Raw genomic sequence first — 25,601 nt, 5'->3', positions numbered from 1 at the left:
CATCTGCAAACTTCAGGAGTTTGACAGAGGGGTGGCTGAAGGTGCAGTTGTTGGTGTAGAGGGATAAGAGTAGAGGGGAGAGCACTCAACGTTGTGGGGCTCCAGTGCTGATGGTCCGAGGCTCAGGGACAAGCTTGCCCAGCCACCCGCCCTGCTTCCTGTCGGTCAGGAAGTCAGTGATCCACCTGCAGGCTCAACTTTTCTCGGAGAAGAGCTGGGGCGATGGTGTTGAATGCGGAGCTGAAGTCTACAAACAGGATCCTGGCATAGGTGCCGGGGGAGTCAATGTGCTGGAGGATGAAGTGTAGTCCCATGTTGACTGCGACATCTACAGACCCGTTGGCCTCCTTAATCTCCTTGCCAAACGAGTTTCTGTCTGTAAGCTGGGACCAGATGAACAAGACCATGGTCTGGCATTTGACTAACTGTTTGTAATTGGGGAGTTCGTTAGATAAGTTCCCCTTATTAAAGTCCCCAAGGACAATAACAGGGGAATTATGTGTTCTCTCTCCTTCTCTCTACTCCTAGTATCTACTACGCGAGTTGACGTTGAGCCTCGCACACATCACATGTAGACTCCGGCCGGGATAAAAGAGGTGAATTCATGGGGAGAGTAAAACGGTCTGCAGGTGATGAAAAAAGATTCCAGGTCAGGAGAACAGGACTGTAAAATCAATTTCACGTCGCTGCACCAGCCCTGGTTTATATAGAACCAAATCCCTCCGCCTTTTGCCTTGCGTGAGAAGATCGGGTAGCGACCCGCACATAACAGCGGAAAGCCGGTCAGCTATGAAGCAGAGTCCGGTGTAGCTTCGGTCAGCCACAATTCTGTAAATCACAAAACAGAAGGAAAGGAAAAGTCTATTTGTCCTGATGAGAAGGCGCAGTTCGTCCATCTTGTTGGACAGTGAGCGAACATTGGAGAGGAGTATATTCGGTAGAGGTGAGCGTAATCCTCGCTCCCTGAAGCGCGCTTTTCTCTCTGTCTCCGGCTCAGTCTCACTGCGTGACCGAGGAAACACGGCACCTTTGATGACGTCTACACATTGGGCCAGATTCAGACAGAGTCCCCCAAATAACTTATGACCCAGAGATGGAAAAGAGACATTTCAAGGATCACCTGATTAGTTTTTCACTGACTAGGCCAGTTGTGTTTGTAAAATATTTGTGCTGTATGTAAATAAAGCTTTGACTCAACATATACCTTGTTCATGGTTTTTCCCTGAACAATATGTTAAACATATAACATCAAGCATCACATGAATGAATGTATAATCTTCATTAACTGCAGTCCTTTTGGTAAAGGCTTACTAATAAATAATAATATATATCAATATATAAATTATTAGTAACAACTATGTATTAATTATTATTATTAATATTGTGTGGGAGGGGTTTACCCATGTGTGTATTATAATGACCCAGGGTGACCAATAGCAGCAGATCTACTAGCTAATCACAATTGACTTTTCGTTTCAAAGGTCTGTGTTTTCATCCAACAGCTTCACTCCAATGTATATGCTAATTAGATCGCACCTTCGAACTGGAAGACTGTGAAGAAGATCCATGTGATCAACATAATTGAGTTGGGTACTTAGGCTTCTCAGGGGGGGCATTACACAGAGCAAAGCACTCAAAATCCTGCACAAACCACTTTTTTTCCCAGCTTAACTGAATGGTGAAATGTATTGAATTTCAAAACTTGGATGAAGGATGAAGTAGTAGTAACTGTGAGTAGGGTTTAAACCTATTCGTCCCTTATCTGAATAACATTCCTTAACTTTTCCCTTATGCTCAGCTAGCAATGCAGCTGCTCCAGTTGTTCTACCTTACATCCTCTGTAACTTGGTAGACTAGCACAAATTTAACAACCAACAACTACAACAGTAACATGATCAGACTGCAAGGTCTGTGTAAATCATTATACCTCTATTCATGTAACAACAAGATAACAGGAGTTGACATCATCCCTGTTTTTTGGAGTAATTCAACAGTTGGTCAGTTCTTACACATTATAACTTCAAAGTTAGTAATAGGGAAATTTTTAATTTTAAATTAAAGAATGTGCCATACCTGTTTGCCAAACCAAATTATAGCTTCCAGGGTAATTAACATCAGAGGAACCATAACCTAAAAAAATATGATAACTAAGTGATGAATGTTAGTATTTGTCTTGACTATAATCAGACCTTTGGAGCTTGCAGATGCTGTCCCATCATCATCGTCTGATGTCATGTCTACCTCCACATCACTTTCATCCTGTCCACCATCTGATGGGTGGATTGGCTCCTGCCTGGTCCGTAGGGTGTCAGCTATGACACACCTTCCTGGTTGCAGAGATGCAGGCTACAATAGCAAGAAAGGGTGAAACAGTATGTAGAATCCCTGTTGGTGCCATCATGTACTGTGAAATAAACCTAATGAATGTAAAATGTATAATTCTTTAGCAAAGTGCTTAAGGAGCAACCCATTTGAGATACCAAAATCCGTTTCCATTTTATGGTTGTACAAGGTCTCAGTGGTTCTAGATTTGTCTGACAGAATAAGAGCCCTGATTAATTTAACATGATATCATTACAGCTTTCTCTCAGTTTGGGATTGAGAATATTTTAACAAAATTATCTAGATCAGGGGTCTTCAACGTTTTTCAGGCCAAGGACCCCCAAACTGGTGGAGAGATGGAGCAGGGATCCCCTACTATATATATTGTATAAAATTGTGTTTTATATTAAACTGGGCCTAGTGCCATTTATAATCATAGCTACCATGTTATTGTGCCATCAATTCTAAGCTTATCAAATATTACACAGGTTCATTTATTCATATATGCAAGGTACAGGGTGGCCATGCCACTGCCATTTATAAACATACATCTTGCATACAACACTGAGCTATTAAAGTAATTCACAGATTCATGTTTTTATTTTAAACATGCATGTAGAAGAGACAGTGAATCCTCAAGCCATCTGTGGATGCCACACATGCTCCCACATTAGTGAGATGTCGGACCCTGATGGGTAGCACACAACTTATCTAATCTTGGACGGATGGAGGTTGTCAGGCAGACGGTCAAATCAGAATCACAATATGTTGGATGCACGTAAATGTGTATTTCAAAATTTGTGGGAAAAAAATTGGTTAGAAAATAAAAAAATTAAAGAAATTAAAAAAATTGTCTAATCAGCCAAAGATTTCGCGACCCCCCTGCAGTACCTCCGAGGACCCCCTAGGAGTCGCGGACCCCCTGTTGAAGACCGCTGATCTAGATACAAAGTGGGGTTGTGGAGTTTGATAGAAAAATATGTTTACTAAACATGGGGTGCCTAAAGAAACAGAGATGGCGAGTTGCAGTTTGGTAACTGATCAGGTACAAAATGTTGGTATAAATAAGCCTACTGATAGTATCCCTTATTAGTCCCTTTATTTTACTGAACTGCAATTCAATTGCTCTTACTTGAGAAGCCTGCTCCTCCATCTGCTTGGAGTCAGGTGCAGCCCTGTTGCAGACCCTCATGTTTCGAACTTGTCTCTCTAGCTTGGCCCGGGCCTTCTCGCTGTCCTTGAACCGGTTCTCTGCATTCCGCAACCTAAGCAGTTCCTCCTGTAGCAGGCTGTGTTGTCTCTGCAAAAGAGTTAGCTCCCCAATGGTTGATCCTACACTGGTCTCCCGATTTCCACCATCTTGCCAGAGAGGGCGCCATTCTCCTCCTACAGCCGGCACAATGGTGTCCTGTAGCAGCAGCTCCAAGATGGAGTCTTGTTTGATGATAGCACCCTGCAGGACATGACAGAGAATCCATCTTCAACAATTTTACAGGCTGAAAATTGACATATAAATTAAAACTGAGGGTGCATTTGTTCTGTACAGTGTTCCGATCTCTTTGAGGAAATAGAGTTTTGTTAAATGCAGGGGACAGAATTTTTTTTTAAAGTAACAGAGTCTGTTATATATATATATATATATATATATATTATATATATATATATAAACATATACTAGTGCTGTCAATAGATTAAAATATTTAATCGCGATTAATCACATTTATGTCATAGTTAAATCAAAATCAATCCCGATTAATCGTAAATTTGTATCTATTCTAAATGTCCCTTCATTTATTTTTTCCCCATAATTTTTTTTGTTAATGCTCTATCAACATGGACAAGTGGATTGGCTTGCTTCATGCAAATGTTTTATTTTATTGAAAAACAACATTGCCAAACAGGGCGCTACAAAATAAAATGATAAAGTGCACATTTCAGATAAACAAGGACTCAGCCTATAATGCAGTTAAACCATGGCTTAATATTTTCTTTTTTTCAAGTTTGCTGTGAACATAGCAGTCAGGCCTCTCAAACAGACAAGCAACAAAATAACAAACAAACAAAATACACAGGCAAGTGTCGGTCTACTTTGAAATAAATTAAACACAGAACTGTGTAGGGCTATTTGAGTCCTCCCCATATTTGTGGGAAATGTATGAAATAAGAAGTACCCTGTTTGTTAAATAAATAAAAACATATAGCTGTAGCCTAATAGCTTAAAAATATATATTTTAGTTGGCGAAATATTAAAACAAAAAGCGAGAGCAGGTCAGACTGGAGACGAACACAGATACTGAAGCTCGATAGAAACCAACTGCAGCTTCTGCTCTGATCGAGAAGCTGCGGTGCTGATCTCTGATCAGCTGAGACCAGAGAAACTCCTTGTTTTCACTGTTTCCATAGTTAAGAAGCAGTGAGTCACTGAGCTCTGATCTCACTGTGTCTCTCTGAGCGAGTGCGCGGGTGCAGGGGGCGGGGCTACGGTGCGCTATCTGGAACCACACACACAGACACACACACACTCGCCCGCTCCTTGTACTTCACAATGGCCTGATACGGTGATGTTTTAAAAAATTATTGTGACTTAGTCAACCACCAACATGCTAAAGCGTGTGTCACACGGCGAAAGCGTGAGAGTTGGCAGCTCTGCGTTAATCTCGCGATAAAAAAATTAACGGCGTTAAAATGGGTTTGCGTTAACGCCGTTAATAACGCGTTAAACTGACAGCACTAATATATACATACTTATATTAGGGCTGTCCAAATTAACACATAAATACAGGATGAATAATTTGGGGAATTACTGCATTTTTTTATTGCATTAAAACATGCGCAGAATGACCCGCTCAACGTACCCATACCCGCCCCCACTCACTCGCTCAGAGCGACACACACAGTGAGATCATAGCTCGTTCATGTGACATGGCCATAGTTAATTGTATCCCAGGGGCCAGAGCCGGCGACATCGAATCTAAACTTAAGTTAATGGCTAAATCTAAAAAAGGTAAATACAATAAAATCGTAATTCACGTCGGCAGCAACGACTCCCGGCTTCGTATGTCGGAGGTCACTAAATTGAATGTTGAGTCGGTGTGTGCTTTTGCTAAAACGATGTCGGACACAGTAGTTTTCTCTGGCCCGCTCCCTAACACAACAGGTGATGACATGTTTAGCCGCATGTTGTCTTTTAACCGCTGGCTGTCGAGGTGGTGTCCTGTAAACGGCGTGGGCTTTATAGATAATTGGCTAACTTTTTTGAGAAAACCTGGTCTTGTTAGGAGAGACGGCGTTCATCCCACTTGGGATGGAGCAGCTCTCTTATCTAGGAATATTACTAAGTCTATAACATGACAACCCATAGTTGGGACCAGGAAGCAGAGCTGCAGTGCTAAACACTTCTCTGCGCTCCCTCTGGATCAGTCACAAAACCCCATAGAGATTGTGTCTGTTCACCGTCCGATTAAATTATTGAAATTAAACAATAATAGAACGAGAACTCCACACAAAAATTTAATACAAATTAAAACAACCTCTGAAACAATACAGGAAACCCAGACTTTTAAATGTGGTCTTTTAAACATTAGATCACTGGAAAAAAAGGCTCTTTTAGTTAATGAAATAGTCTCTGATTACAACATAGATTTATTGTCCCTCACTGAGACGTGGCTGCATCCTGATGATTATGTCAGTCTAAATGAATCTACTCCCCCCAGTCATATCAATTCACAGGTTCCTAGAGAAATTGGGCGAGGAGGTGGAGTTGCTGCTATTTTTAACTCCAGTCTATCAATTAATCCTAAACCTAAACTCAGCTACAAGTCATTTGAATGTCTGGTTCTTAGTCTTCCACGCCAATCAAGGAACCACCAACAGCCAATCATATTTGCCGTAGTTTACCGTGCTCCCAGGGCTTATACTGAATTTTTAAAGGAATTCCCTGAGTTTTTATCAAACTTAGTCCTAAAGACCGATAAAATTATTATTGTTGGTGACTTTAATATTCATGTTGATAATAATAAAGATTGCCTTAGCGTAGCATTTATTTCAATACTAGACTCTATTGGTTTCAGTCAGTGTGTGCACAAACCTACTCATTGTGGTAACCACACACTTGACCTTGTATTATCGTACGGTGTCGCAATTGAAAATTTAACAGTACTTCCGCGCAATCCAGTTCTATCAGACCATAATTTAATAACCTTTGATTTTTCAATAACTGAATATATGCCACTAATAAAAAATTCATTTTCTAGATGTCTACCTGATAGTGCTGTAGCTAAATTTAAGGAAATAATCCCAATTACATTTAAACCCGTATTAGCAGTAGATATAAACAACAAATTCTTTAAAACCCTGAGCTCCATTGAGATCGACCACCTCGTCGATAGCTCTGCAGACTCATTACGATTAACATTAGACTCAATAGTGCCTCTAAAAAAGAAAAATGTCAAACATAGTAAATTAGCTCCGTGGTATAATTCCCAGACAAATGAGTTAAAACAATTATCAAGAAAACTAGAAAGGAAGTGGCGCTCCAGCAACAATGTTGAAAACCTCATAGACTGGAAGAATAGTGTTAAAGAATATAAAAAGGCTCTCCACAAAGTAAGAGCCGCCTACTATTCAAAATTAATAGAAGAGAATAAAAATAACCCCAGGTTTCTCTTCTGCACTGTAGCCAGGCTGACAGAGAGTCACACCTCCACCGAACCCAGTATTCCTCCATCCCTAAATAGCAATATCTTTATGACCTTTTTTAATGATAAAATTCAAACTATTAGAAATAAAATCAACCATCTCCTGCCCTCAATTGGCACTAATACCCTCCCAACAACAGAGATCTCAGAAACGGCTGAGAATCCTACCCATTACTTAGACAGCTTCTCTCTGATCACCCGTGATCAGTTTACCAAATTAATCTCAGGTTCTAAACCAACAACCTGTATCTTAGATCCCATTCCTACCAACTTACTTAAAGACATTCTGCCCCTAATTGATAGTTCGTTACTTAACATTATCAATCTGTCATTATCATCAGGTTATGTACCACAGTCTTTTAAAATAGCTGTCATCAAACCCCTACTCAAAAAACCCACCCTAGACCCAGAGGTTTTAGCCAATTACAGACCAATATCTAACCTCTCCTTCATTTCTAAAATCTTAGAAAAAGTGGTAGCCAATCAGCTGTGTGAGTTTCTCCAGGAAAATAATATATATGAAGACTTTCAATCGGGGTTTAGAGCCAATCACAGTACAGAGACAGCCTTGGCAAAAGTCACTAATGACCTTTTAATAGCCTCAGATCAGGGACTTGTGTCTGTCCTCGTTCTGTTAGATCTCAGTGCAGCATTCGACACAATTGACCATCAAATTTTATTACAAAGACTAAAACAGTTAATTAACATTAATGGAACCGCCCTTAACTGGTTTAAATCGTATTTTTCTGATCGCTCCCAATTTGTGCAAATTAATGATGAGTCATCTGTGCGCACCAAAGTTAATCATGGTGTTCCACAGGGCTCTGTGCTCGGCCCAATTTTATTCTCATTATATATGCTTCCACTAGGAAACATTATCAGGACACACTCGGTAAATTTCCACTGCTATGCGGATGACACCCAGTTATATTTGTCAATAAAACCTGAACAAAGTAATCAATTAACTAAACTTCGAACATGTCTCAAGGACATAAAAACCTGGATGACCCGCAATTTTCTCTTATTAAACTCAGACAAAACAGAGGTTATAATACTTGGCCCCAAACACCTTAGAGATGCATTATCTAATGATATAGCTGCGCTAGACGACATTGCCCTTGCTTCCAATGAAACAGTCAGGAACTTGGGAGTGATCTTCGATCCTGATTTATCCTTTAATAGTCACTTAAAACAAATTTCTAGGACCGCTTTTTTCCACTTGCGTAATATTTCAAAAATTAGACATGTCCTTTCACAAAAAGATGCAGAAAAACTAGTCCACGCCTTTGTTACATCGAGACTGGACTATTGTAATTCATTATTATCAGGCTCCAGCAGGAAGTCGTTAAAGACTCTACAGCTTGTCCAAAATGCTGCAGCACGTGTCCTGACGAGAACAAAGAGAAGAGAGCACATTTCTCCAATATTAGCATCGCTACACTGGCTTCCAGTTAAATCTAGAATAGAATTTAAAATTCTCCTCCTCACCTTCAAGGCCCTTAATAATATAGCGCCTTTATACCTTAAAGAGCTGTTAATACCTTATAAACCCACTAGAGCACTCCGCTCCCAGAATTCAAGCCTACTTGTCGTCCCTAAATTCTCTAAAAGTAGAGTAGGAGCCAGAGCTTTTAGCCATCAAGCCCCTCGGCTGTGGAATAATCTACCACTTTCAGTTCGGGAGGCAGTCACCATCTGTTCGTTTAAAAGTAGGCTCAAAACCTTTCTTTTTGATAAAGCTTATAGTTAGAGCTAATTAGTGCGCCAGAACGTTACTTGTTCTATTTTATGACACATGACACACGGAGCTTCTCTTTCCAGCTTCTCCTTCCTCTTCTCCATCCCTATCCCCCTTCCCCGGAATCCCTTTGCTTTATCACCCGCAGATCCAGGGCCTCTGTGGCCGCACCATGGATTGCGGTTTGTGGATCGCGCACCGGGGGTCGCGGTGTTGGATCCAGTGTGGCGGATTCTGAGTCATGTGGGCTGATCGTGGTGCTGGTGGCGGACCCTGTGTCGCGTTGGCATTGGGCACGGGCGGTGGACCAGGACCGCAGTGGTGGCTTGTGATGGGTCCTCCTGGTGGGCGGCGGTGGACGGTGACTGAGGACTGAAGTGGCGTCTGGTCTGGATGGTGGATCGTGGTCTAGATGGTTGCTGAGCATGGACTGTGCTTCATCAATGCTGCTAGAGACTTTGATTATTGATGATGTTCTCCTGCACGTGGCATCTATTGCACTTCTGTCCGTCCTGGGAGAGGGATCCCTCACATGTGGCTCTCTCTGAGGTTTCTACATATTTTTACCCTGTTAAAAGGGTTTTTTGTAGTTTTTCCTTACTCTTGCTGAGGGTTAAGGACAGAGGATGTCACACCCTGTTAAAGCCCTATGAGATGAATTGTAATTTGTGAATATGGGCTATACAAATAAAATTTGATTGATTGATTGATTGACATGGTCAGTGACTTTGCAGAAGACTCTGCTCTCACTTGAACTAATAAACACTCATCACTAGTTATCAGGACCTGATCAGCTTATGAAGTCATTTAGTGTTTGTTTGATTCTGTCCAGATCTGCTCCCCGTGCGCCGTACATGGCTGCTCACTGCTCTGTGAGTCCTGCACCAGATGGGTTAAAAGCAGAGGTTACATTTCCCTACATTGCATGAGTATGCCTACATGTCTGTGCATGTGTTTAGGACAAATAAATGTATCTTAATCTTAATCTCTACCCGCCCGACCACCTGCCCCCTTGACCCAATCCCCTCTCACATTCTCCAGTCTATCGCTCCTGACCTTCTTCCTTTTCTCACCCATCTTATCAACACTTCCCTATCTACTGGCTGTTTCCCTAATTCTCTGAAGGAGGCAAGAGTAAATCCTCTCTTGAAGAAACCCACCCTCGACCCGTCTGCAGTAAACAACTACAGACCTGTCTCTCTTCTTCCCTTTGTTTCCAAAACTCTTGAGCACTCTATCTTTAATCAACTCTCCTCCTTTCTTGACCACAATAACTTTCTTGACCCTCACCAGTCTGGTTTTAAGGCAGGTCACTCAACTAAGACTGCCCTCCTTGCTGTCTCTGAGCAGCTTCACACTGCTAGAGCACACTCTCTCTCCTCTGTCCTTATTCTTCTAGACCTCTCTGCTGCATTTGACACAGTGAACCACCAGATCCTTACTTCCTGCCTTCAGGACCTGGGTGTTTCAGGCTCTGGTCTCTCCCTGCTCTCATCCTACCTCAATGACCGCACTTATCGGGTAACTTGAAGAGGATCGGTGTCTGAACCCTGTCCTCTCACTACTGGGGTCCATCAAGGTTCTGTCCTGGTTCCTCTCCTCTTCTCTCTGTACACCAACTCTCTCGGCTCTGTCATTCACTCACATGGCTTCTCCTACCATAGCTATGCTGATGACACCCAACTAATCCTGCCAACACAGGTAGCAGCAGGAATCTCTGCCTGTCTGACCGACATCTCTCAGTGGATGTCTGCACACCACCTGCAGATTAACCTTGACAAGACTGAACTACTTTTCCTTCCAGGGAAAGACTCTCCCACCCACGACCTGACTATTAACTTTGACATCTCCCTGTTAACCCCCGCTCAGACCGCTAGGAACCTGGGTGTGACACTTGACAGCCAACTATCCCTGACTGCCATCATTCCTGCAACAACACGTTCCTGTAGATTCATGCTGTACAACATCCGGAGAATATGCTCCCTTCTCACTCAAAAGCTGGTGCAGGTTCTGGTCCAGGCCCTGGTCATCTCACGCCTAGACTACTGTAACTCCCTCCTGGCAGGTCTACCTGCTAGTGCCATCCGACCTTTGCAGTTCGTTCAGAATGCATCAGCTCGACTGGTTTTTAACCAACCTAAATTCTCTCCCACTACTCCGCTCCTCTGCTCCCTTCACTGGCTGCCAGTGGCCACCCGCATCCCCTTCAAAACATTAGTCCTTGCGTACCATGCTGTGTACGGATCCGGTCCTCTCTACATCCAGGACATGGTCAAACGTTACACGCCAGCCCGTTCACTCTGCTCTACTTCGGCCAATCGGCTCGCTGCTCCTTCACTGCGAGCTAAACCCACATCAAAATCATGACTGTTTGCTGTCCTGGCTCCTAAATGGTGGAACGAGCTCCCCATCGACATCTGGACATCGGAAGGTTTACACATCTTCCGCCACAAACTAAAAACATACCTCTCCCAACTATACCTTGAATAAAAAAATTACTAACACTTTTTGAAACTAACAATTTAGTAGCACTTAAATGGCACTTACTTATAGCACTTTGTAGTTTTACTTTATTTTTAAGGAATTGTACTTTCTTGATTCTTGTTGTTCTTGGTTTGTACCCTCTGGGTTAAATGCACTTATTGTAAGTCGCTTTGGATAAAAGCGTCTGCTAAATGAAATGTATAACCATTCTTATGTCGGTCTTATTATCATATTGTCAATCATGTATGAAGCACTTTGAACTGCACTAAACTACATGAAAGGTGCCATATAAAAAGAAAGTTTGATTGATTGAATGAAGTGGGTGAAACCTACTCACCTGGAGTGCATGGAGATAGACACTGAGATTCACCAGCCTTTGACAGATCTCCTGTTAAACACAGAAAGCATAGTTATTCCTGAACTGTCTGTTCCACTCTGTGCCACTCATCCGAGGTCATCCGTTTTTCATGAAGAGAGCGGCGTGGTGAACAGTTGAAGTTATAAGAGACGGCCCCAAAAACACCTGATGGTGCAAAGGGAATTTATGACACATGACACACGGAGCTTCTCTTTCCAGCTTCTCCTTCCTCTTCTCCATCGTTATTACATCAAAGTAATTCATATCACATCAATACATGTTTCTGACCCTTGTTCCCCTTCCCCGGACTCCCTTTGCCTTGTCGCCCGCGGATCCAGGGCCGCAGCTATGGCCACATCATCATGGATTGCAATTTGTGGATCTCGTGTTGGAGGTCGCAATGTTGTATCCAGTCTGGTGGATTCTATGTCGTGCCGGCTGATTGTAGTGGAAATGGCGGATCCTTTGTCATGTTGGCGTCAGATAATGGTGGTTGACCACAACCGAGGTGGCAGCTGATGATGGAGCCTAACTGGCGGCAGTGGACAATGACTGTGGATTACAGTGGCATCTGATCTTGATGGTGGATCATGATCTTGCTGGCTGCTGAACAAAGATGATTGCAGCAGGACTGCTTGACATATATTATTGTAGTTATCCTTCAAAATGTTTATCATCATCATTGCTGCTAAAACATTTATCTTGATGATGTTTTCCTACACTTGACATCTATTGCACTTCTGTCACCACTTTGTCTGTTTCCTGCCCTCTAGCCTGTAGCTGGAGATCTACAGTTACGGTAAAAGCATTTATCTGTGATAACATTTTACACAGAAACACACTTTTACATCTAACTAAAATCGCTTGATTGCAGTGTTGCCTAAGAAGGTTATGCAACAAAATATTAAGTTAAGGGTACCATTATTTTTGTCCAGGCCATTTTCATTAGTTTGTTTTTGTAAATAATTATATTAAACGACAATTCATAAGCAATGTCTGATTTTCATTAGTTAATTTTCAGTTAACTTTTATTTATTATTACTTTTGTCAGTTTCAAGTTATTTCAGTGACCAGTGTGGGATTTTCCTCTTTAGCGGAAGGCTACCAAAATGTTTGTCTGTATCATATAAATTCATTAAGGCCTGAACACCGATAGTGGTAGGAGTGGAACGGTCCATAGCACTGAAGGTACAGGAGCCATGTTTTTGTGGATATTATATCGCTGTGGAAAAGCATTTTTGAGGACCTTAGGTATGCTTAAAAAACGCAACAAATTATCAACTTTTTTCTCTAGGATCTTTTTGGCAGTGGGGCAGCCTGACTACCTCAAACTTTTTTTTTAACAACCTGTCTCATTTTCATACAATGCAGTGTGTCAGACTTTTTTTATTACTGCATTTTAAGGATCCAGTATATCCAACACCAACATGTGTTCTGAGTGATAAGTGGTTCATACACGTGTATGAACCAATTACCTCCTTCAGAGCAGGCCATCACTGTGAAGATTGATAGCGTTTAGATGCTTTTTGATAATGGCAATCTGGACATCTCCTTTGCCCTGGCCACTGCCTTTTTATAATATTACATCGTCCATGTTAAGTGTCCCAAAAACCTGAGAAGGCCTTTCTGAATGCCCTTTGGTGTCCTGGATGGTTACTTAGATGTTCAACCATATATGTTTAACTTGATGTTGCTTTTACATATGTTGTAATGCAAAAGCTAAAACTGTCATTGTGATCACAAACACAATGGGAAAAAATGCTGTTGTCAAAGCAAGGTCTCTCTTTCATTGTGGGGTTGAACTACTAATTCAAATATACGTATGTATGTATGTATGAACAGTATCTTGTCCATCAGCTCACCTTTGCTGCACATAAATCATGGGCTCCATTGATCAACAGATCCTGATTACCTGAGTAGAGACAGATATAGCAGCCATTCAGTTGTCAACTAACTAAATTCATATATGTGACTATTCAAGCTAATGAAACAGAGAAGTTGCTGTTTTTACATCCTTAAACTTGACTATTACTAGCATGGACCATGGCACAACAATATGTGATTTAAAGCTTAAAATGAAAATCTACATATTGGATGCTGAGGGAACATATGGTCACATCCTATCTACAGTGTTGTATGAGAAAATATGTGGGACTCACTGGCTTCTACCACGTTGCGGTTGTGATGGCATAGAATAGGGATGTCCACACTGGAGCCCAGAAGGACTTCACTCAACTTGTCCACTGTTGAAAAACACACCCAGACACACACAAAAAAACATAACAAACAGACATTTAGATGGCATCTCTAACACACCACTAATTGCCTTCTAAATTAATAGTGATAGAAAAACATCAGTCCTGACTTTTAAACATTATCTGATCTAAATCTTTTTAGCTTAATGTAAGATCCTTAACAAAGAATACATGTTTAACATATTAGAAATTATGACTTAAAGTCAGTAGGATTCATCCAGTGTTGATCATTAATATTCAAAGCTTAGTTCATAGCAATCCAAATAGCAGTTGATGAACTATTTCATTCTACATTACAGTGGTGGACTCACGTAGAGGTTACCTTTTGTGCTTATGATTTTATATGTATATGTAATGGCATTAGGTACACCTTGCCTATCTAGGAGTTGTAAAATAATACTGGCGCCTGCCTCTGTTTTTGTATCATTACAATTACTGACTTATCCATCCATTTTGCATATTGTCAGGTTGCTTGTCATAGGGCTGTTAGTGCCTGTTCACAATCGAACCTGTGTTGCTTAAATTATCTTAGGTCCATTAATTAGCCAGGTTAGTATAAAACATAACACTCTTTCGGCCACATAACCTAACTTGGAAATAGTTGTGGTTTCAACACCTTTAACAGACAATACCCTAGCATTTCAGAGCAGAGAACACTTCTTGTTTAAAATACATTTTCGCTGGGTCTTGTGACAACTGAGAAATTGTTTAAGGCAAAGTAATGTCCTGTTGCCTTCTTTTCATTTTCACATGTAAGCTGCATTCTCCAACTGACACTTTAACCCTAAAGCAGTATATTAACACCAGTTCACCTAACTACACTTTACCAGATAGTCAGAAACCCTAAGCAGCATGCAAGTTTGAACTACTTCTCTGTTATATGGTTGCACATAAAAAGCCAATCATTTGACAATATGAATTGTGTAGTGGAGCTCAAATTTAAAATACATATTTTTTGAAAATGCTGATTTGTCCTGTCAAGTGAGTCATGAAAGAATAAAAACTGTCAACAATGAATAGAAGCATTTTAAGCTTTGATACAGGTCTTTTTGGAAATTGTTGCAGTTATTAAAGTTTGTCCTGTCCAGTTGATCTTTAATCTGAACACCTCTCTTGCAAACAAACAGAAAACCATAATTTGTTGTTGATCAGAAACTTGGTGTGTTACCTTCAGCTTTGGCTTCCAGTAGGAGTTTTTCTGCACGGGGAGCTTGGGGTGTGTCTGCCCTGAATAGGTAACGTGTGATGGGAGGCTGTAGGCCCTCCTGACCACTTGACACCTCTGCCAGCTCACAGAATACTGTAACCCTCTCTTGCAGGAGCTCAAGCATTTCCTGGTCCTTGTGATGAAGGTCAGCTGTAGTAAGTTCAGAATGAATTCACCATGAATCTAATGCAAATCTAAAAAACATGAAAACAATTCCTGCCTAATGTTACCCAGTTAACACTCAACGCCTATATACTGCATTGTGACATGATGCACACTCCTAAAACACCCATGAGCATGTAGTACACAGCCCTACTACACACATAAGCAATAATGCACTCCAAGGTCTAATGCTTTCTACACAGCGACAACACAATGTGCATTATCACACTCATACCATGACTGCTACCTATAGGTAATAGAGGCTGTTTTTAAATTGTATGTTGTGTTGGGTTACTCATGGTATGTAAGTTATATCACCGAACTACCTTGAATTGTACCCCGAAATCTAAACGTCTAATTTAACTAAGTTGCAAGTCGAGATGGGGTTATCCATTGTTCTCATGGTTGCGTCAGCTGTTATTCCAGTTAAACCGGTGATAATGTTAATTGGTGATCATTGTTTACATTAGCCGTTCGCTATGCTCCAGATTTGGTTAGTCACAGATTTTTCACTCTAATGAAGCCTTCCTGTTTGCCTGTGAAGCCTGTGTAGAGACATGTTAAAAACCCAGCCAGACAATCTTAAACATCACTATTGAATCTAAAACGTCTATCTGTTTCGGTTTCACCAAAAGACAATTTTATGCCTGAAAGGATGTCGCTCAGTGATAAAAAGTTATTTCGAACAGGCTCCTGATCTATTGAGGTTAGTTCCTTCACACTACAATTCTTATTAACTACATTTATTTTTCAGGAAAATTAAGGGTAACTTCATACTACGCATTCCCCATTAATACATTTGGATACCTGTTTGTCTGTGTGCTTACAACATGTTTGTCAAAAAGTTATAACTAATAGCTATAGCCAGCACACCAAAAAGGGTGTAGTTGTTGCCTTCTGTGCTTATCCAAATGTATTAATTGTTTGCTTTGACGAGAGATGAATAAGGTTTTGCTGGTTTGGTGTAAGGCAGACACTCATTTAAATGCAAAGACACATCATGAAATTGTGGTCTAATTCCCAAAACTCTAAACACAAATATGTGACTGGACACTAATCTTCACAAGTGGCACACTGCAAAGTTAAAACCAAACTCTATAATCAATAAATGAGCAGATATGCATTTCCAATTATGTTATTCCTCACTGTACAGCAGGAACCTAAAGCGAATATCATCTGCAGAGACTCCCAGCATTATTCCACATGAACGCACACATATCCAGGTAGGTAAATAAAGAGTTAAGTGTGACAGCTGATAGTGTTTTGTCCACTTGCATGAGTTTTCTTAAGTTGCTGTGCGTTGAGCTCTCAGAGCCACCGTAAAATATAGTTGAAGGCTCCACTAGTAATATCAGTACAAACTTCTAATCCCTTTGCCTGAGCTAGGACTAGGATAACCAAAAGTAACCCCACCTCTAGCATCTGCTAGCGCTTTCATAATGCGGGAGAGGCATAAGGAAGCCATTTCAAGTCTACCTTCCTCTTCCTAATCCGACAGGTTACAAAGATAGAGACACATGATGGCGCCACTGTTAGTCAGATAGGTCTGTTAGTCATATCTCTAAGCACTTAGGGTAGCTGGTCTCAGCTCTAGCTTTGCTGATAAAATGCTGGTGGGAAAACCCAGCAACGTTATCAATAGTCAGAAAGGAGACAAACCTGAGTTGGTGCACAGCGTACCTCCATATCCTAGTCCTACTGAGAGGTGGTTGCCATGAGGTTTTAAGAGTGAAATAGCCAGCACCCTGACTTCCCTGCCAATGACCTCTTCAAAAAAATGTAGGCTTTTGTGGCTGAACATTTTTTTCTGAGGGGGATCAATTGGTAAGACAAGCATTTGAAAGATAGGAACGACTTGACTGTAGTGTATAAGGCCCTGTTCAGACATCTGTCTGGTAAGCCGATCATGAGTGGATAGCTCTGAGTTCATCACTTCACATTTGGCATTTGACTATGTCCATGTGTCTCCTGTGACAACTTGAGATTACATCTAACATTCTTCCTCTATATGTGAACAGTTACACCATGTCATTGTTTATATCTGGTCCAACTATGCAAAGAGTTGTTATAATGTGTCTGTATGTAGTAAGGAAGGAATGCATTCTTTTAATGTGGAAAAAAAAGGGTTATTATTATTATTCTATATGTGGCAGTCAATGATGATATCAATCAATGCATGAGAAATCCTGAGAAGAGTTAAAGGGGACATATTATGCCCATTTTACCACAAGTTGATGCCGTGTAAAAGAGACTCCTATTTCGCTTGTGACGAAATTAAGATGCATTTATTTATCCCAAACACATGCACAGACATGCACAGGCACACTCATGCAGGTAGGGAAATGTAACCTCTGCTTTTGCCCCATCTGGTGCAGGACATACAGAGCAGTGAGCGACCATGTACGGTGCCCGGGGAGCAGATGTTGGGGGAGTAAGGTGCCTTGCTCAGGGGCACTAGACAGGGTAGGGAGAATCTTCTTGGATTTTTGGACAGATCAATCGATGTTCGTCTTTTTGTTGTTTCTCCGTGTTGTATTCACTCAGCCAGTCCTGGATCTTTTCTATCGCTCTATCTCTTCCTCTCGTACAAAAACACATTGACAACTTGGTGTTTCCGTCACAGGCCTTTTGGTTTGGTACACACATTAAAGCTGCTATAAAAACACTTTTGTCGCTCATTTCTGCTTTGACACAGTCCAAATAATTCGGACTGTGTCAAAGCAGAAATTAGCGACATAGGTGTTTTTATAGCAGCGGACATTTGACCGCTCAAACACACACTGAAAGTAAACAAGCTCCATTACATAGTTCCCTCTCGTCCGCATTTCAGTCTGCAAGTCATACCAGCCCTTTATAAACCTCTGTCCTTAGCATGACAGGGTTCTCCAATCTGCATGCCAAAGTGTCCTTGGGCAAGAGGCTGAATGCTGAATTGCCCCTCATAGAAAAAAAGGGCTGCTAATAGATGTACTTTATGTGTGACTTGGTGAATGGCCAACTGTAATATAAAGCACTTTGAGTGGTCATCAAGTCCAGCAAAGCGCTATATAAATACAAACCATTAATAATTTACCTTTCTACAAACAATGTGGTGGTAGTTAACTATTTTGAAGAAAAACAAAAAATAAATACATACAGTATATTGAATAATATAAAATACAATACGGTGCAGTTTAAGAGCAGTTCATTTACCTCACGCTGCACCTTACTCATTATTTATTTAATTTACAATTTATATTCATTTGTAACTTGAGACAATAACTTCTTTATTTAAAATTTACTTAGGTAAGAAAGACAGTTATAGGCTGCTCACTTAACAAGGCTTGATCAAAATAAATAAAAATCTGTAAAATATTCTCTGTGTCTACTGTGATGAAAACGTACTGAACGGTGAACTCAAAACCAAGATACTTACCGAGCTGTGATTTTTGTGTAGCGTTAAACCCCTTTTGATAACAGACATAGTCAGATTAGCTAAAACATAATTTGGCCTTCAAAAACTGTTTTCTTGCATACAGAGCAGGGAAAATGAGAAAAAAATCTGCCTGCCAAGAAATAGAGGCCATGCAGTGTGCCATATTGGAATATCCTTAATTGTGTCTCCTGACCTTTGAGTCTCCTCAGATGGGCCTTGTGCTCAGTCTCTATTAGGGGGAACTCCTCTCTTGATGGACACCTAAACACACAATAGCACAGACCACACAAATCCTGTTATCAGTGAGGAGATTGACAGAGCATTGTATTGGTAAAAGTTATTTTAGATGTAAAAGATGTACTGATACATATTGGACACTGAAACAAGAGGAAGAGATACAGCAATAATGATCTGCTGGAAGAGGCTGCATTGTTAGCATTACATGTGCATGTGTTAATACAGCCATTCATTCAGCTGAGAGCAGCTTGTCTGCTGTGGCCTGACAGAGCCTTTCGGGTATGAGTGACAGCCAAGCCTCTACTCAAACAGACAAATTCATGCATGTAGCTCTCTGTAACAGAGAGACACATTCAGCAGGTTACGGCCGTTTTAACATTGCTTTATCAAGTTTACCTATCTAAAACATTACTGATATCAACTTTCGTTATTCCATTTTCAGATATCTACAATTTAATTCAACTAGTGTTCCACCTAGGCCATAATTGAACTTTATGATATTTACAAAGCCATTCTGACCAGTTAAACTTGATTTATAGTATCTTGAATTGACGCAAACTAAGGTATCTTGAACTGCAATTTTAATTAGTCTGACTGGAATCGTAGTGTCAGGGTCATGTTAAAGCAGGTGGTCCCAAGATGCAGAGCTTTAAACAGAAAGCGTCCTTTTAATGGAAAATGTCCCAACAGAAAGAAAGAAAACATACTAGCAGCAGAAACTACTAAAAAAAAACAAACACAGGGAGTGGGAAAACACGAGACACAGAAACAATTCATAAACAAACATAAAGACAGGGATGAACATGACACACAAGGAGGTAATAATTCAACTGAAAACACTCTTCATAAAGCGGCGGAAAATAAACAGTCAGCAATCATGACAAAACCATGACACATACATATCTGAAACTGGAATTAAGTTCAAATTAAGTTGACAATATCCCTAATACTTATAGAAATAGCATTATACAAGAAGATTAATAAGTATCGCTGGAAAGGATGTTGCTTTTACCTTTTAATTAAACTAGTTTATTAATAATCAAAGTAATAATCAACACATTTGATTATCAAAGTAGGTGTTCATTACAGCCCTACTATAAAGCCCACTCGTTCCTGCTTACTGATTTATTTTGACTGATTGAACTGTTTTCTGTTGTGCATAGTACGTTTTTAACACAGTAATGCAGCTCCACAATGCCTAGGGCTAAGAGACTGAAATTTGGACTGTGCTATCCTGACATTTATTTACTGGTGTCAGATTGGAGAATGTTTAATGCTTTTCATTTTCTGCCCAATTGGTCAGATTCTGTGGATAAATCACAGTTCCAAACTTGGCAAATTAGGAAGTCTGTTCCCAAGGATAAACAACATTCAGATACACTCCTGATCAAAATCTTAAGACCAGTTAAAAAATTGCATGAATTTGCATTTTGCAGTGTTGGATCTTAGGAAGGTTCTAAGTAGAGCTTCAAAATGCAAAAAGAAGAAATGGGAACAAGAGACCAAAAGTTGTGAGCAGGCAATTTATTGAAAACAACAATTTAACTCAAATAGGCTATTCATCAGCTGATCAAAAGTTTAAGACCTTTGAAGTGATAAGGAGGGAGAAGAGGAAAGAGAAACTCCATGTGTCATGTGTTCCACAACATTCTAGAGCTATAGCAGCATAACTAAGAGTAGGTATAGACAAGCATGTACCAGCTCTAACTATAAGCTTTATCGTAAAGGAAGGTTTTAAGTCTACTCTTAAACGTACAGATGGTGTCTGCCTCCCGAACTGAAAGTGGGAGATGATTCCCCAGGAGAGGTGCTTAATAGCTGAAAGCTCTGGCTCTTACTCTGCTTTTAGAGACTTTAGGGATGACAAGGAAGCCTGAATTCTGGGAGCGCAGTGCTCTAGTCAGTGGATTGTTATGGTACTATCAGCTCTTTAAGGTAAAATGGTGCCATATGATTAAGATCCTTGCAGTTGAGGAGGATAATTTTTCATTCTATTCTAGATTTAAATTAGTGGAAAGTGAGCGCAGGTCAGAGGGGGAATGAGGAGAAAATAGACTCTGACAGAGCCTCTGACACATACAGGATGAGTAAACCTTTAATGTGTGTCTGCTCTGATACTGAAGCAGCGCTGATTATAGTAAGTCAGCAGAGTCCAAGTCCGCGTCGCGATGCATCTAAGAATGGAGAAATGTCCACAGCTCTGGTGGTCACCAATGTGCAGGAGACGTGAAGGGAGGCAGGGTAGAGTCTAAGTCAAATCTCCTGAGCTGATATTTGATTTATTTTTTCAATCAGTATATTTGTTGACAGGGAAGCCATGCAAAGAAATAGAACATATATATATTTTTTTTTAAAGCAACCCTTTAGTGGTCGGATTGTGGGGGCAGGTGTTACAGACATTGGTGCATCTGCAGAAGAAGCACACATACAGTTAGAAAATGTGCAGGCCAGGTTTTTGAAGTTATTGCGCACCATCATGCCCCTGTGGTAGAGGGCTAGCCTACCGCGTTTGTCAACGCCCTTTGGTATGGGGACGTTAACAGAGGGACATATGTCAACAAGTCTAGGAATGACAGGAGGTTGAGACCTTGTGCTCAGTCTCTATTAGGGGGAACTCCTCTCTTGATATATATATATATATATATATCTTGATATATATATATATATATATGTCAACAAGTCTAGGAATGACAGGAGGTGGGGGTGCAGCATGTTACAAACAAGTGAAACAGGGGTGTTATGTGATGAAGAAGGCTGTGATTGAGATGATGGAGCAGTAACTATGCAAGACAGGCTGGGTGCCAACGGTTTCTGAATAGCTGGTGAGGAAGGTGCAAGCTGCAGGGATGCAGCAATAAAGTTCAGAATCTAGACCGGACCCCCCTCCCTATGAACGTCTGCTGACGTTACCTCGAGGGCGATCTGGATGACTTTGGTGGAATGTCCTGATGAGGGCTCGAGTACATGCCGAGACGGAACCCAGGACAGTTCCTCCGGACCATAGCCCTCCCAGTCCACCAGATATTGAAGAGTCCTCCACACAAGGCAACAATCCATTAGACGGTGGATACAATAAGCCGGACCGCCATCGATGATTCTGGGGGGCGGAGAGGGCTTACCTGGTGGGACCAGCTGGCTCCTGGCGACCGGGCGTAGGCGGGAGACATGGAACGTTGTGTTGACCCGCATGGATCGGGGGAGTTGGAGGCAATAGGACACTGGATTAATCTTCCTCACAATCTTGAAGGACCCCAAAAACCTGCAGAGGAAGGTCTCGTGTTGACAGATAGACACTCTGTCCAGGACGTGGAGGGGTTGTAGGTCTGCGGCAGCAGTTGGCGCGGTGTTGGTAATGTTGGACAGACCTCCGCAGGGTAGACCGGGCCATGCCCCAGACACGCCTGCACCGTCTGACAAGCTCTGGGCTGAGGGAACACCAACCTCTAACTCTTGGTCGGGGAACAGTGGAGGCTGAAACCCAAACTGGCAATCGAAGGGACTGAGACCTGTAGCAGAGGAGCCCAAAGTGTTATGAGCGTATTCAGCCGAGATCACATACCTTCTCCAAGACGAAGGATAAGAGGAGGCATAGGAGGGTGGTCTCCGGGTCCTGATTTAGTCTCTCCGTCTGTCCATTGGACTCTGGATGGAACCCAGAGGAGAGGCTAACAGTAGCCCCAATCAGTTTGCAGAAGGCCCTCCAAAACTGAGCCATAAATTGGGGCCCACGATCTGAGACCATATCAAGGGGAAGACCGAAGACCCTGAAGACGTTCTCACAAACAGCCTCAGCAGTCTCAAGAGCAGAGGGGAATTTGGGCAGGGGGACAAACCGACACGCTTAGAAAAGCGGTTGACAATCACCAGAATAACAGTGTTTCCCTGAGAGAGGGGAAGACCTGTAATAAAGTCCATGGAATTGTGGGACCAGGGTCGCTTGGGGATGGGTAGAGGGTGAAGGAGACCATGGGGGGGGGGGGGGGGGGGTCCAAGAATGTGGATGGTGGTCGAGACGGAATGTCTGGTCAATTAGGGACTCCAGATCTGAAACAGGACCTTTATCTGCCAGCTCATCTTTGATACCGCCAGCGAGCCCCTGCCGGAACGCCGCCCTCAGGGCCTCCTTGTTCCACTTAAACTCAGCTGCCAAGGTTCAGAAGAGCACGGCTTACTCAGCAACACTAGCACTGCCTTGACGCAGCTGGAAAAGGCGGTTAGCTGCATCTCTACCCCCCTACTGGATGGTCAAACACCCAACGCATCTCGCACAGGAAGGTGTTGAAGTCATCACAGACCTACTGTTCCCAAACAGCTGTGGCCCATGCCTGGGCCTTTCTGGTCAGGAGAGTTATGACGTAGGCAATGTGAGCGCGATTGGTACTGGAGCTCCAGAGGGGACCGGTGGTGGCATGCGAGCCAGTACATCCATCAAAGTCTTTTGAAAGCCATGCAGGGCTTGTTCTTGGCGAGTGAAGGCAGCCTCATGGTGGGTTAGGCAAGCCTCGTGACGAAACACTGTGGCATCATGATTGACCACTGCCACGTAGAGTTAATCAGCTGATGTCGGTGTCCGTAGGGACTCAGATGATAGGGGAGCCTTTGCCTCTGCTGAGTCTGGTTCCATGGCTGAGTCTTGCTATAAGGATCAGTCGGGATTCAAACCTGGGTCTCCCGTGTGGTAGGCGGATTGTATTTCTTCTATTGTTTGAATTCACACACCAGTGACAGTCATGTTGAATGTGAGGCAAAAGCGTTCAGACTTACACCTCGTTGCCCGTTTCATGATCAATAATTCTGTATCTGTGCAGTTCACAACTGGCACCTACTGTCACTAAACTGCTTGATGCATGTGTTCTGTTTTAACAGTTTAATGTAATCGCATATCATCTGCAGTATAAAATACTTGGTCTATGTTCTAATATGTGAATTGGTAGTTCTACAAACAGAACATATTCTTCTAAAGTAGGGGTTCTCAAACTTTTGCAAGCTGGGCCCCCCCAAAGCTGGTTAGGGGTAGTTGGTAGTTTGTTGCAACATGTGAATGATTGAAGATGTAAAGGTAGGTGTGGGCTTGAGTCCATTCCCACTTATGATGACCTAATATGCATTGTCTCTGAGAAATGAATACGTCTCAAAGTAAATCTGTGGTGCCAGAGACAGGGGCCTTCTCAGGTGTTTACTCAGATATGCCCGAACATCCATATTTCCAGTAATGAGAGCCTCCAATTTTTTTTTTTACATTTTCACTTCCAGCTGGAAGATTATTATTTGCTAAAACATTTGATGTAGATAAAATGTTAAACTATTCACTCATATTCTACTTAGTTTTGGGGAACTTAAGCATTGGTAACATTCAGCTTTTCAGGTTAGGAACAATTGTCTAGCCTCAAAAGAAACTTAAACCGATACATCAAAATATGCAAATATGAATGATGTTCCACAATTACTATACTGATCACTATTTCTAGTGTTTAAATAAACAGTTTTTCTCAAGTCTAACTGTATGACTGTCAATGACATGGACACACTGTGTTGGTGCATTTGCTCACTTGCTGACTGTGTGCTCAATGTGTCGTATCCAGACATTCTTGTTTTCCTTGGAGGCAGCATGAATCTCGTACATCTCAGGAGGAGAGGAGTCGCTGATGAGAAACATGCCTCGCTCCTGATTGGCTATATCTCTCACTATAAGGTTCTGGAGGGAGAGTACTGGAGATTTGTCCTAGGATACAAAGTAGACAGATAGATAGAGGAAAGGCGAAAGAACAGCAGTATGAACAGCCATTCTTTCAATCACCTGCACAACAAATGACCATCAGAGAAATCACTTTTAATTTGGACATGAATGAGTTACTTTTTCTTACCAAACTTGGAAAGATGTACCTCTGGTCTTTCTCTTGCAGAAACACCAGGATGTCTGTCATCAGTAAGACGTGTATATCTACAGACACACACACACACACACATACATACAATGTTACATGTGAAACCTAGTCACAAACTACCCTTAAACAAAGTCTGAAAAAGCTTTTCTACAAATTTTGTGGTTATAATTTAAAGCACACAGTCCTGTTAATAGTCTGGAAGTTAAGGTTTCCCCAATTATTTGCATTGTTGTCAAACAAGAAATACATCTTGAACAAGTGGAAAATGTTCAAAACCCTGTAAAGGAACACAGAACAGAAAAAATCAAAGTTACCTGTCACAAAGAAATATAGTGTCATATGATTTCACACTATTAAAACTCCATAGGAGACAAGGGATCAGGTTATTTAATTTTACACGTCAAATGATTAATTTGTGCATGCGCAGAATGACCCGCTGCATGTACCCCGCTCACTCGCTCAGAGCGACACATGCAGTGAGATCGTAGCTTGTTCACGTTAAGCATCCGGTCAGTGACATGGTAGAAGAACAGTGAAATACAGAGTTTCTCTGGTCACAGCTGCTTAGTGATCAGCGCCGCTGCGTCATGATCAGAGCATAAGCTGCAGTTGGTTTGTAGAGAGCTGGAGTTTCTGAATATAGTGAGTTTGGCCGAGTCACCTGTCTCTCTCCAGATTTCATCATGTTTTCCGCCTTTCTACAGCATTTTGTCATCTTTATCTTGTATATTTACTCGTTACTTACATTTTTATATTAGATTTTAATCCACGCTGTACGCCCTGCCCCCGCTAAATCATTGCAATAAATATACAATTAAAGAAAATATGCTCTCAGTTAGAC

At 41.6% G+C, this 25,601-nt stretch overlaps 1 protein-coding gene across 2 annotated transcripts in view; it reads right to left on the bottom strand.

Annotated features, from left to right (window-relative positions):
* The window catches only part of arhgef1a (Rho guanine nucleotide exchange factor (GEF) 1a), a 111,735-nt gene that overhangs the window by 8,981 nt on the left and 77,153 nt on the right, over positions 1 to 25,601 (bottom strand). For both annotated transcript variants that reach the window (XM_062409871.1, XM_062409870.1), the window contains exons 13-21: positions 24,740 to 24,816; positions 24,425 to 24,597; positions 18,832 to 18,899; positions 15,023 to 15,211; positions 13,759 to 13,842; positions 13,462 to 13,511; positions 11,579 to 11,629; positions 3,455 to 3,775; positions 2,190 to 2,346 (exon numbers count right to left, since the gene is read on the bottom strand). In XM_062409871.1, coding sequence (XP_062265855.1) covers positions 2,190 to 2,346; positions 3,455 to 3,775; positions 11,579 to 11,629; positions 13,462 to 13,511; positions 13,759 to 13,842; positions 15,023 to 15,211; positions 18,832 to 18,899; positions 24,425 to 24,597; positions 24,740 to 24,816 — 1,170 coding nt within the window. The remainder of the gene's footprint in view (positions 1 to 2,189; positions 2,347 to 3,454; positions 3,776 to 11,578; positions 11,630 to 13,461; positions 13,512 to 13,758; positions 13,843 to 15,022; positions 15,212 to 18,831; positions 18,900 to 24,424; positions 24,598 to 24,739; positions 24,817 to 25,601) is intronic.

This window comes from Platichthys flesus, chromosome 17 (assembly GCF_949316205.1).
Source record: "Platichthys flesus chromosome 17, fPlaFle2.1, whole genome shotgun sequence".
Lineage (NCBI taxonomy): Eukaryota > Metazoa > Chordata > Actinopteri > Pleuronectiformes > Pleuronectidae > Platichthys > Platichthys flesus.
The sequence above is the reverse complement of the archived record's forward strand: the minus strand, read 5'-3'. Positions and strand labels throughout refer to the sequence as shown.